At 42.0% G+C, this 13,581-nt stretch overlaps 1 protein-coding gene across 4 annotated transcripts in view; it reads left to right on the top strand.

Moving 5' to 3' along the window:
* The window catches only part of RALGPS2 (Ral GEF with PH domain and SH3 binding motif 2), a 123,831-nt gene that overhangs the window by 95,040 nt on the left and 15,210 nt on the right, over positions 1 to 13,581 (top strand). For all 4 annotated transcript variants that reach the window (XM_045838368.1, XM_045838372.1, XM_045838371.1 and 1 more), the window contains exons 9-14: positions 1,657 to 1,794; positions 2,767 to 2,857; positions 7,600 to 7,667; positions 8,793 to 8,925; positions 9,703 to 9,854; positions 12,117 to 12,171. In XM_045838368.1, the coding sequence (XP_045694324.1) occupies positions 1,657 to 1,794; positions 2,767 to 2,857; positions 7,600 to 7,667; positions 8,793 to 8,925; positions 9,703 to 9,854; positions 12,117 to 12,171 (637 nt within the window). The remainder of the gene's footprint in view (positions 1 to 1,656; positions 1,795 to 2,766; positions 2,858 to 7,599; positions 7,668 to 8,792; positions 8,926 to 9,702; positions 9,855 to 12,116; positions 12,172 to 13,581) is intronic.

The following is a 13,581-nucleotide window of genomic DNA, read 5'->3' on the forward strand; positions in this document are numbered from 1 at the left end:
TGAGCATCTCTAAAGAAGAGAACTGTCGACAGTAGGTGACTTAGGAACACTGTTGGGGTGCACCGGCCGGAAGAGGGATGGCGTTGGGGCGATGAGCACGTCACCACGCCGGCTTTCGGTCGCGTTAACCGCCTGTCGTCAAGGCCCTGCACAGGATGTTCATCCCTTTAGAGTGAAAGGCAGAGCAAGTGCCCTAAACGAGTTTATCATCTTGAACAGATGAGATACACGTATGGGAAAATTTTAAAACAAGGAGTTATAAAATCATAAAAATTATCTAGTGAATGGTTTAGATACTGTGTGACTTTATAACAGTGTGATAAAAAAAAGTACTTGGGGAAATGTATGTCTGCTGTAATTCAAAAAATGAGTTATTTAAAGTAAAAAATACGGGGCACCAGCGTACACTCGGAGACCCAGCTGTGTCACCAGCGGTTCCTGCGGCATCGGGCGCATCCTTTCCGTCTGCGCACCTGAGATTCCTCATTTATAAAAGGGCCGGGGGGCTAGACCACTCCCAGATTCCTTCCTTGGGATCCGTGAGAAAACTAAAGAACTGTTGACGCCGACCTGGATATAAGATATAACAGATGAGCAGAGATGAGTCTAGGAGATGCTCAGGATGGAAGAAACGGCACAAGAAAACCAGGACTTACTTTTGGGAAGGTGTGGGGGGGGGGGGGCGCCGGACATCATTTTGGTCGCGTTTACCCTGAGACTTCATGAACGTGGAGTCATTACAAGGTAAAGCAGGAGAGTGTGTTTTTCCAACTATAGTTGTCTTATATACTTTACATGAAATATTTTAAAATGACTGACCTTGCCTATCCAAAACGAGTGCAACTACATTATTCTGTTGGTGCAGAGATGGTGAGCGGGGGCAGAGCAGACTTACCTGCAGTTTGTAGTCGCATGGACGGTGTTAGAAATCCAGCTGTGAGTCTTCAGAACAAGATGTTCTACCAGAAGGAGACAGTTTCAAATGTGTTGAGTTCAGACTCAAGGGATACTTACCAACCCAAGACCAGGGGGTGTAGGACTAATGCTAATAGCTACCCCATGCCCCAGGTACTGGCTAGCCTGCTAACCTAACCGCGGCTTCCAAGCTGCACGTCGGCTTGGGAAATAGGGTACTAGGGGTACAGACGTAAGAACTGAGGTTCAGAGATTGAAATAGCCGTCTCCATCATAGACAGCTAGTCAGAGGCTGAGCCAGTTCAGGAGCTCAGCATCTTGGCATTAGGTCCCGTGGGTGCTGGGAGTTTCTCTAGCCTCCAACCACACTTTGGAGGGAGTGGTATCAGGAGGGGACATCTGCAGCATCATGTTACCGAGAGGGGCAAAAGCATGTTTACAGGTGCGAGTACTCCAGAGGCAGTCTGTTCTTGTATTATTACTCGTGAATGACTGCATTTTCCATACGAACAGCTGTAAACCTCCTTTGCCCCACCCTGGATGTACACGTGGACCCCAGCTCCCTGGGAATCTAGGCCTCAGGGGCCGTGTTTGTACAGGCCCGCGGTGTGTTGGTAACGGCGCCTTCTCACTGTGGCGTGGGTTGAAACACAGCCACACGCTCGCTCTCCTCCCCTTCCCTTGGTCCTGCTCTTCCAAGCTGCAAGTAGGAAAACGCTGGTTTGTCTCCTTCCCTTTCAGGTATCTATTTGTCCGACTTAACATACATCGACTCGGCCTACCCGTCAACTGGCAGCATTCTAGAAAATGAGCAAAGATCAAATTTGATGAATAACATCCTTCGGATAATTTCTGATCTGCAGCAGTCGTGTGAATATGGTGAGTTTCTGCGGGATGATGCTGAGCCCTTACCTGTGGCCACCTTGCTGACCTGTTCACACAGCCTGGCGGCCGCTTTTCACCCAGCAGGGGGCACCGTCTCAGCACAAGGGACTGTAATGGTCGCATTATTTCACTGTTTAATACTTAGTGTCCCGTTTAAGAGCCTGCTTTTAAGGAATTGAAGTATTTCATATTTAAAATTTGAAGTTTTATCTCTGTTCTTTTGCTATTCTGTAACAGCTTTGCTAACATAATTTACAAAATTATTTTCTATTATCTTCATTTCATCCGATGTCCCTGATCTATTATGTAAATAGTTCTTACGCTTTTTCATTGGGGAGGAGCTAAGACTTGATCCTGGTAACAGTTCACCAGCCTGCTGGAGTCTGATACTGGGTAGATAAGCAAGTTTTTCCCAAGATATGTTTTGGGGAAACACATGTTTAAAAACAACTTGCACAAGCCCAGAAGATTCGAAAGGTTTTTGTTTTTAATGTTTTAAAATATTTGGATACTTTCCGTTTGATAAGGAATAAATATAGCCTACTGATACATAATTTTTATGAGATTATGAAACAGTGAGTTTACACTATATGCTTAAAACTTGGGGTTAGGGGTGTATCCTACTGAAAGTTAAACAGTCTCATTTTTTTGTTTTTATTTATATTGTTGACACTATTACAGATGCAAACAGTGTCATTTTATCCTTTTCTCAATTCTTTAAACATAACACCATATTACAGTGTTAAATTATCTATACGAACAACATGCAACTGTAATATCATAAATTACTTTCAGTCTTACATTAAATAAAATTTTTCTCAGTAATGTCCTTTTAGAATTAACTTAAATTTGGGTACCACCATGGCCTTCATTTACCTTTCAAAATTATTTTCTCAGCTTAACTTTAAAAATTCTGGTTGAGGTAAACTTTATAAGGTAATTAATTATTTATTATCTCTTGCCTAGACATCCCCATATTGCCTCACGTACAGAAATATCTGAATTCCGTTCAGTACATAGAAGAACTGCAGAAGTTTGTGGAAGATGATAATTACAAGTAGGTTGCATCTTCAAAAGTGGTTTTCATGACTGTCCTCCGCCCTCCCATCCCCATGTCTTTGAACATTTAAGTCTTACATCATATCATGCAAATGCCTAATCCAGCCGTACATCTAAATGGTAAGGGTATTTATGTGTATCTCTCTTTAGTCACTTGACATGGTGTAGTCAGCATACAAAGATCTCATCTGTTCTTCTACTAAAAAGTGTTTCATCTTTCTCAAGTTGTTCAGAGTTACGACTGATAGTTCTGGTTTAAATTTCTTCCCTATTTTCAGGCATTGAATCTTCGTGGATATTTATCTTTTAATAAACTGAAAAATGAACAAAACACTACAGATAGAAAAGTCACTCCTTTAAATGGTGATTTTTCAACACGTCTTTGAACTTGTTTTGAATTGTTTTGTGGTTTGAGAGAATCTTGAAAACATATTGTGAGAATATTGAAGACATAAGCTGAAGACAGCTTTTGGAGACATATTAGAGACATATTTTTTTAATGTAGCACTATATTTGCCCCTTTTTTTGTTGTTGTTAGAGCAAGTCCTTTATTAAAGATGTTAAAAGCCACTACTAACATAGCTGATGGCCATTTTCTTCCCATCACCCCGCACAGCGCTGACCAAGGTAGGGGGAAACTTTGAGCTCACCCTCTGTGTCTCGGAGGGGCTCACCCTCTGTGTGTCTCGGAGGGGCTCACCCTCTGTGTCTCGGAGGGGCTCACCCTCTGTGTGTCTCGGAGGGCTGCCTCACACCGCAGCTGCTGGGCGTTCTCTGTGGGAGGGGGGAGAGCTCGTCTCTCCTGAGGCTCCTCTCACTTTTCTTCTAGATTCATTTGTTAATTTCAAAAACTTTCAGCTTTATTACGCTAGTTGTTCCTAAGCTTTCAAATTTAACTTTGTCTTTCACAAATATTTTTTCCAACAAAAGCTCTTTAAAAGTTTACCAAATTGAAAGAATAGTTTGTTTTTCGATATTAATGCATTATATAAAAATAATTTTATCTCATGATACTGATTGTCAACTTTCTTATTCTATACTTTGAACAATATTTTTTAAGAATTTTGCAGAAAGCAATTCATACCATTAAGTGGCTAAATTCTGGGAAACACCTAGAAATAACTCAAAAAAATTAAGTGCATAAGAAGCTCTAGATCGATCTTTAAAAATACCTAAAATTTTATTGATGTTTGAAAACACCTTTATTGCCATCCCCCCACATCCTATTTACCACTCTATGTGTCTATATCAATTTTCATTTTACACCAACTTTTTACAGGCTAATCCATTTGAGAGTGTATGCAGTCAGTGAGTCAGCTTTGTAAGGCTCAAGCTGTTTCACAAATCTGTTGCTGGCCTAGTCTGTAAGCCTCTTGAGTTAGATGGTCTGTATCTCATGTTCACCACTGTTTTTTCCATCTCTAATTACCAATGTAGCACAAAAACACTTAGGTTTTGTCCAGTGAGGTACAGAAGATTATCTTAACACTCAATATGAGTAAGTAGCTATTAAAATTTCTATATCTGACTCAAGAAATTTATTGGATTTAAGAGAAGTTAAAGTTTGTTCAATAGAAGTGAAGTCTAAGAAATTACTGCATAGTTATAGTGGGTGGTAAATTTTTATTGGCTATGATAAAAGCATATAATAAAGTATTTAAGCTACTTTTTGCTTTGTTAAAAGGATAGAATTAGCTGTTTAAGACACTAAGTATGAGGTCTGTGCAGAAGGTATCTAGCCATGTAACTTGAAAAGCAGAGATTGATTGACCAAGATACAAGAAACATTGTACACGGGACAGTGATACCTCAGTCCCCTTCGAAGTAGACATTTTGGGTCCTCACACAGTTCTCCCAGTTGCCATCAGCTGCCCCATCGTGTTTTCCTGAATCTCATCAACAGTCTGAAATCTCTTCCCTTCCATAGGTGATTTTAGTTTGGGGGGAAGCCAGAAGTTGCAGCGCACCAAATCTGGGCTGTAGCTGGGCTGCGTCACCTGGGTGATTGGATGCTTCACCAAAAACTCTGCCCCCAAATGTGATGCCTGAGTGGGGTGGTGTCCTGATGAAGCTGCCAGTCACCAGTTAGTCTCCCACAGCTGCAGCCTTCTGAGTCATCCAGAGAGTTTCCACAGAGGGAATGTTCAAGTGTGATGCAAAATTCAATGCAGATCTGTTGCTCTACTCAGTCATTTTGATTGTGATGACCACACAGTCCCCGTGCTCACTCAGTGGTGTCTACAGCCCCCACTGACTAGTACAGTGAAGTCGTCACTGTTCAGGCACATGCAGTCTAGTCCGCTCTCCTTGGCTGCCAGGTTACACTGATGTCGTGCAAACCATTCTTGTTATATTAACAATGGCTGAATAGATGTCATAATTTTAACTGTCTATAAACTGACATATTATAAAATACTTTGCTGTTATATTGATTTGTATCTTGAGTAGCTAGAAGCAAAGCAGTCTTTCCATTACATGCATTTAACAGATATTTATATCGGCAAGTTATTGTGTTACTTGCTATTTCAAAACTAAGATCTTCTTGCCCTTAAGAGGCACAGTCTTAACACAAAACAGATGGTCACAGAACCGTCCTCACAGTACTGTAACAGAGATGTGCCCAGGAAGCAAGGGAAACATACATAGGGGAGAATCTGACTCAGCCTTGAGTGGGGAAGTGAAGAGAAAAGAGCTCTGAACAGCTTCAGGAGACAGTGTCTCCTGAGGCTGAATCTGAGTAGGAATTAGCTCCACGGTGACAGTTAGAAGGGTGGTCCAGGAGAGGGAATGGTGGGAGGAGTGCGTTTGCTGGGGGATACGAGTCGCTCAGTGGTGTGTGGGCATCACGTGGGAGACTGAGGAAGACGGATGGTTTTTCTAAAGCTGCAGTTGTGTTGCGAGAGCCTGCTAGTGAAATGTGTTGGGAATCAGTATTTTAAGATAGGGGCCATTAAAATTGATTAGTTAGGAAAAAATGTTTTGTGTGTGTGTGTGGTTTTTTTCATGCCGAAAGAGATTTAAATAAAAAGGACACTTCATTTATCCAAAGGCCTCTGTTTTGGGCAACCTCCTCTATACAGGCAGCCAGTATAAATATTACAAATTACCTGCATGTGATCTCATCAGGATGAAATTCGTTTGAAGTTACCTCAGTCCTGAACGTACTGCCCTTTTTCACTGAATCCGCATCACGGTTCCTGGGTGGTGTCTTGGTGATGACGTAGGCAGCTGACGCCCCGGAGAGCCTTCCCTGCTGCCCATTTGACGGCCCTTACTCCCTGTTGCGCTGCTGTCGGTGACCGGCTGCTGCTGAGAGCGGCATGGCTCGCCCGGAGCTTCCCGTCTGTGCAGGAAATTGTAGTGATTCTGTTCACTTCTTTGTCTTCCGTTGACCAGACCGGAAGCTTCAGAAGGGCAGGGGCCCCATGTCTGCCGTAGCCTTTCGTTATGTTCGCTGAGGCCATCGTGCCCAACGCAAAGCAGGGGTTCAGTGACTATTGAAGGAATGAATTCAGTATGGTCTGGAGCCCGCATCAGTAAACTGCCCTGTAAAAAGAAAAAGGGCACAGAGTTCTGGTTAAATAAGATCTGCTCAACATATGCATTCTATACTGTCCAGTAATTGGAATATAATTATACGTAATTCCCCGTTAGGTTGCCAAGGGAATAATAAGAATCTGTAAGAGATTTATCATTATGAATGTCACTTGGATTGCGTAGTTTCATAAACAATTCCAGTTGACAGAATGCTAAAAATAAAAAGCCTTTGTTGATTTTCAGACAGATGCTTAAATAGTAGGCTTTGTGGACTGCGCCGAAGCGCTCTCTGCAGCGGCTTCAGTGTCCTGTTTCCTGCAGTAGTTCCCTCTGATAGGAGCCACAGTCCCCTTGCGCCGTGGGACTCAGCACTGGGTGTGCGAGCCTAGATGGTACTTGAGCACCAACTAATAAACTTTGCCCTAGGACGGGCATTTACCAGGAATTTTGCAGATGGCCTTATCTGTATAGATCTGTCTTTTGATGAGTTGGTTGGTTTTTTTGGATGGTGAGTTTTTAAATAAGGTGTTGTTGTTTTTTAAAGATTTTATTTGTTTATTTTTAGAGAGAGGAAGCGAGGGAGAGAAACATCAGTGTGTAGTTGCCTCTCGCACACCCCCTACAGGGGACCTAGCCTGCAACCCAGGCATGTGCCATGACCGGGAATTGAACCAGTGACTTTTTGTTTCACAGGCTGGCACTCAATCCACTGAACCACACTAGCCAGGTCAAAATAAGGTGTTTTTGAAATTTCAGAGCTGCTGAAGCTGTTAGTCCATCCAATAAAGATTCTAGAAAGAATTTGCATAATGTATTTAATAATACATGTAAAAGTTCCTGAATTAAGTGTCAGGTATCAATACAACTTCAAGTTAAATCACCTTTTAGTCATTCATCAAATATCTTTAAAAGTGATGACTTGTTTGGCAATGTTGAGGTAGTTTGGGGAGATTTTTCTGTTTTTAAATAGGACTTTTGACTATTTCCCCCATCTTAATATTTCCTAGAATAACTATAAGGTCAACTTTGTATGGAAAAGGTAGTAAGTAGACTTAACTCTTAATGGTCGCTCTTGAAGAAAAATACGTAACTGAGATTATCTTATAACAGTGTTTTTAGTTTTTTGTGAGAAAATACATGATTTTCATATTATTTTGTCAAATGATAATCATTTTACGTGTTTCGTTTCTTGTTAAAACTCAGGCTCTCGTTGAAGATAGAACCTGGAACCAGCACGCCCCGCCCTGCTGCCTCTCGGGAGGATCTCGTAGGTCAGTGCATAGTTTTCCCATTGCCAGTCAGCAGTCAGGTAAGATGGTAAGACAGACTGGGCTCCAGAGTAAGTAAATACCTAGCACGTATTATACTGCGTGCAAAAAATTTATTTTTAATATTAAAATTTTCTGCTTGGCATATGTTTGATTTTTAATCATTAGAAATGTCTGTGCACAAGTGGAAAATTCTAATTTGAACAATTGCAGGAGTCAGTTTTAGTGAGTTAATTTTTTTAAGTCTTACTCTAATACTGGGTCAAGTGTTGAAAATGTTAAAAATGTCGTCATAGTCCCTTGATGTATCCGTTGCATTACAATGAAGATATTATACATACACCACACATGTTCAAAAATGTAAAGTTGAGAACTACTCATTATTTAGGAAATTATTGATCAGAACCTTTTTTAAAATTCCAAACACAGACCTTGGTTAATAAGATTCATGTTACTGTATGTTTTAAACAGTGTCTGGAGACCCATCACACACTGTTGTGGAAGGAGGTGAGGGGCGAGCCGTGACCGTTGTCAGGGGGAGAACAGTGCAGTCTGAATACCTTCAGTTTGCTTTTGTTAAAGGGGATGTTTTGCAAATCTGTGTACATTTCAGTTCTAATTTTTTATTCCCATCAGTCAACATAAGTTTAAATTCTAATTCAGAATTTAAGAGATTATTTTATAACAGTGTAAATGCTTGACACGCCCTGCGCATTCCTTACCTAAAAGGGAGCCGAAAGTAACAGTCAAGAAGCCACAACACAACAGTGTAAAACCGTTGTAAGTGCCAGGGCACTGACCGGGGCGGGCAGCCCAGGCGTCCGACTCTGTGCTGCGAGACCCCGAGCCCCTCTCTTCCGATCCTGCCTTTTCCCCTGCAAGGGGGGAGGCACTCACCCCGCCCAGTTAGTGCAGGTCGGAGAGAGAAGTCGGTGGGTTTAGTCCGCTTTGGGGGTCTGTGTCTGAAGACTTAGAAAGTAACTACTTCTTGTGTCCAGTGAGTTAAATGGAATTAACATGTCATCTTGAAGTTTACACCATGTTTCGCGTTGTATATGAAGGGATTAAAAATACAACAATCTTTTGAAAATGTCTCTCCCTCTCTCTCTTTTCAAACTGCACCCTCAGGTCCTGAAGTGGGATCCCCACAGAGTGGGAGGAAGAGCGTGGCCGCCGAGGGGGCCTTGCTGCCGCAGACGCTGCCCTCGCCCCGGAACCTGATCCCGCACGGCCACAGGAAGTGCCACAGCCTGGGCTACAAGTCAGCATCCTCGGTTTCACCTTCCCAGCCCGTGGCTTATAAACTGTTTCCCGTTGGACTTATTTTCTGTTTATTTTATTAACTGCAGATAGTGTCCTTGCATAGTTTTCTTTCTGTTGACAATAGTATTTTCTGCTTCAGTAAAATATCTTCTTTGCCTAAAAGCATTTATCTCTTCCTTTACTTTAATTTGGAAATGAGCTTTTTCCCACTAGTGCCTTCCCATTTGGGGGAGATAGGTGAGTCTCACAGAGCACCCTAAATAAACCCAGAAAGCAGTCTACCATTTTACTTTAGATTATAACCTTTCTTTGTATCAAGACAGTTATTGCTTGTCTTAACTAAAATAAGTCACCACCATTTAAGGTTTATAAAAATTGTTCTTTTGGAAAAAATAATAGTAAAAAAAATAAAAAATAATAAAAATTGTTCTTTTTATCCCTAAATATAAAGAATGGGAAATGATTTCATATTTAATTTCTTTAGCTCTGCAAGATTGTTTTCTCAGAATGGGCTCGCCTTTGCCATGATTTTTGTGGAAATTTACTGGCTATTTTCCACAAGTGAATGGAAGGCAATTTTTTAAGGGCCTGTTACTGAGGCAGATACGGCCTGGTTTCCTAAAACAATTTCTCTAAACTGTTCATTCGAGGCCTTCATGGTAGAGTCTGTGTGTAAATTGCTGGTAAATCTTTCATGTCCTGCATCTTTATATAGAAGTGTCTTCTGGACCCCGAACTGGTAATAGCAATAAAAGGCATCTGTCTTTGTTTTCAGTTTCATTCACAAAATGAACACGGCAGAGTTTAAGAGCGCCACGTTCCCGAACGCGGGGCCCAGGCACCTGCTCGACGACAGCGTCATGGAGCCCCACGCGCCAGCCCGCGGCCAGGCTGAAAGTTCTACTCTGTCCAGTGGGATATCAATAGGTGAGAAGCAGTTCTGGGAAGCGTCATTAACACTGCGTACACATACAGAACGTGCAATAAAAGCCACGCAGCCGTCGGATACAGGGTGACTGTACTAACTGTGTTTTGGACGTGGGTGGTCTGCGTGGCGTTGTCGGGTGGGGAACTGAGTGTGCGAGTCTGGAGCTCAGTGCGTGGGGAGGGTCGGTCTGCAGGTGCAGGCACAGGGGGCAGCACCTTGCGGTGTTCCAAGTCACGGGACCGGCTGCGGTCACCCATGGAGAGGGTGTAAGTAAACAAGAGGACGACATTCTAATATTTAGAGGTCCGATTATTTGTGCTTAAAAGAAAAAAAGGCTGGGCCACCAGAGGAAACTATGAAGGGTCGGCGAAGTGGGGTCAGGGGCGGGGAGTCAGGGGTGGGGAGCCAGGGGTGGGAGCACAGAAGCCGGTGGAGGAAGCGCCTCTGGGAGGAGGGCAGTGTGGGGCGTGTCGGTTACCAGCTGCAGAAGAGGAGAAGGCAGGACCGGGAGCCGGTCAGTGGGTTTGGCGAGAGCTGCTCTGCAGGGTAGTGGTGGGGACAGAGACAGCTCCGTGAAGGGGAACAGGGAAGGGGGACGCAGAGGGATGTGAGTGTGTGGCAGGAGTTCGTTTGTTTTCAGTTCTCCGACTTTTACTTATTCTCTGAATCTTCTAGGTGACCTTTTGATAATAAGAACATCTCCACACAATGCTACTTTTATTTTTAAAAAAGGGAAAGGAAAATGTTTTCCTCTGTAATTAGCGGTCGGGTCACTCAAGGGCTAAGCCTATTGTTGTTACTAGATGGCCTCCGTGTTGATGAGTAGTCCATGGAAAGAATGCAGAGTTGTTCTTTTTCTTGAACACAATGACCCCTTAACCCTCGAGAGTTCCAGCCCCTGGAAACAGAATTGCTTTAGAGCTTCCCACCACCATGCAGCGGTATTTCATTCCCACAGTCCCCATCTTATAAATGCAAATGGTTAAATGATGGCAGCATTTATAAAATAGAAGACAAGTTGGCCACCTGAAGTGTATACCTCTTTAGTAATGCTGTTAGTTGCCTAAATGCAAATATCAATCTGAAAAATAGTGCAAGGAATCATTTTGCAATAGAGAAAGGAAGAACTTTTTTCAGTTAAAAATTTGTTACACGTAGAATTCTGCATGCCACTTAAAGCAGAAAGTAATTTTTAAAATTAAAGCTCTCGATTAAGTATATATATAAAATATATATTTGGCTTTTTCCCATCATATTATCATGATAATTATTATTCTCTATTTCTTTGTGGCTTTTCTTTCCAAAGATATTCTAATGGTTATCACAAGATAGTTATCTAATTATTCATTCAGTTATAGTTAGTGTCTCATTTTGGAGACCTTTCTCTGACAACAGGAAGAGACTAATTCCATTTTGCCTTTGTATTAATTTTATAACTTTTCTATGACTCTTAAGTAGATAAACAGTGGAGATTGTTACATCCTTGTTTGTAAATTAAGAACATTAGACAGCCCTGACTGGTGTGGCTCAGTGGGCGATGTCCTGCAAACCAAAAAGTTACCGGTTCAGTTCCCGGTCAGGGCACATGTCTGGGTGGAGGGCCAGGTCCCTGGTTGGGGCGTGCAGGAGGGAACTAACTGATGTTTCTCTCCCTCTCTTTCTCCTTCCTTTCACCTCTCTCTAAAAATAAATTAATTAAATCTAAAAAAATTAAGCCCTCCCAGGGTTTTGTTTTCAAGTTTTAATAGTCTGAAAAGAAAATAAGTCTATACCCATAAATGGTAGGTGTTAATATATAGACACAAATTCCATAATCACAAAAGGGTGTTTTCGTTAGTTGTAACTTACATGCTGCACTTATCTGTACCATAGAGGCCTCCGCCGTTCTGTAACGTAGTCGGATGTCCTGGAGTGGTCTTGCCTTCAGCCTTGACCACATAATGCTACAAACCAGGTCATCTGTAAGACCCACTGGCAAATTGCCTCCCCTCTCTCATCTGAACCATTACATCAGTTTCTCCTCTGGACCACACAACCAGAAAATTATTCCAGTGGCTGCTGCTTTGGTTTTTACAAGGATGGTGCATGGCCGTTCTAAATACTTAGGAGAGGCGTTGATGCGTCACAGATAACGGACACCTGCAGCATCAGAGCCTGGGTCTCGCGGAACACTGGTTGTGCGAGTGATGCAGTTCGGCTGAAGTAAAAAACCTCCAACTGTAAATCTGACGTTTAAACAATAGAATAACTTCTGATTTCAGGTAGCAGTGATGGTTCTGAACTAAGTGAAGAGACCTCATGGCCTGCGTTTGAGAGGTAAGAAACACTGTCCATTTGAACTGCTTTGAGTCTACTTTCTGTCTGAAAATATGTGAATAATGCAGTTCACAAATGATCCCACGAATTTTAAGAGATAATATTTGTTACATATCTCTAAGGAGCTATTGGAGCTTCCTGCTGATGGCAGAAATTAGAAGTAGATATTTAAGTCTGAAATTGAATCTTTCCTGATATATACATGTTTTTATTTGGTGCCTTGACACATGTATATGAATCTTAATACATTTAAAATTATAGTGTAAAAAGAATAACCAGTTCTGGCTGATATAAGTAATTTAAGGCATTTAGCAGAATGTCAACGTCATTCTCTGCTACTCTGTCAGGAGCCAAGTGACTGAGTACATTTTAAGTTACACTGTAAGCAGAGCAGTCGGGAGTGTGGGTTCGCATTGCCATTCGCTCGGACCCTGCACGGGGCAGGCAGGTGTGCACTGAGGCACCGCACCTCGCCTGCTTCTCCCTCGCTGCCCTGAGCCGTCACGGCCGTCACTGGCCTGCGCAGCTGACCTGCTACGTTAATCTTGCAACGTAACACGTGCAGTTTGGCTACACTCAGAAATGCAGCCGATCGGTGCAGATGATTGTTATTTACTAGATGATCGTCAGGGCTTTTATACTGTCTTTGACCATTTCAGTTTGGTCATTTTTATCCTTATATATACTTGACTTTCGACCAAAATAATCGCTCTTTTTTGTATGTACAAAGCAACCTACATTTCTAAACAAGGATGTCATTCACATTGAATTTTAAATGTCATAGTGAAATTGAAATATTTAGCTACTTAACTTTATATCAGTGACTTTTACTAGAAAACAGTTATACTAAATATACACTTAAAGTTAAACTGTATTTGAATTTTGTTGTGTAATTGGAGAATTACATACTCATTCTTGATGACACTGTATATACCGTATTCTCACCATTCTGTGATTAAGGTTTTACTCGTAAACCCAGAATTTTAAAGTACTGCTAAGCCCTTCGACACTACCAGTGTTCCCAAGTTTCCCTCTCTTTGTTTTGGGGAATTCTTAACAATTTGTTTTTGCGTATTAGGTTTCTTCCAACTTTTACTTTCAGTCTCTTTATTTGGATTTGCCTGGGTTTGCCTGAAATGGAACAACAGAAGAGTCGCCCCCGGCATGTGCTGTCTGTACAGATTGTCTCGGTTCTTTCTCTCCAGAAAGAGCGTAATGTCATCATGTCCACTGTAGGCGTGCACTGTGATCTTTAAATGAAAAGTGTCAATGAACAAAACTGTTTCTCAGATTGCCTGCGATGTAAATGAGTAACCAGAGTGGCGCGGACAACTGTTCTCGCCCCAGCAGGTCAAGTTCAAAGACAGTGTTTAACGGTGTTACCTTCACCTCTCAAAACAGCATTCTTTT

Source organism: Phyllostomus hastatus, unplaced genomic scaffold (genome assembly GCF_019186645.2).
Source record: "Phyllostomus hastatus isolate PE091 unplaced genomic scaffold, TTU_PhHast_1.1 phas_contig_283, whole genome shotgun sequence".
In the NCBI taxonomy this organism is placed as follows: Eukaryota; Metazoa; Chordata; class Mammalia; order Chiroptera; family Phyllostomidae; genus Phyllostomus; species Phyllostomus hastatus.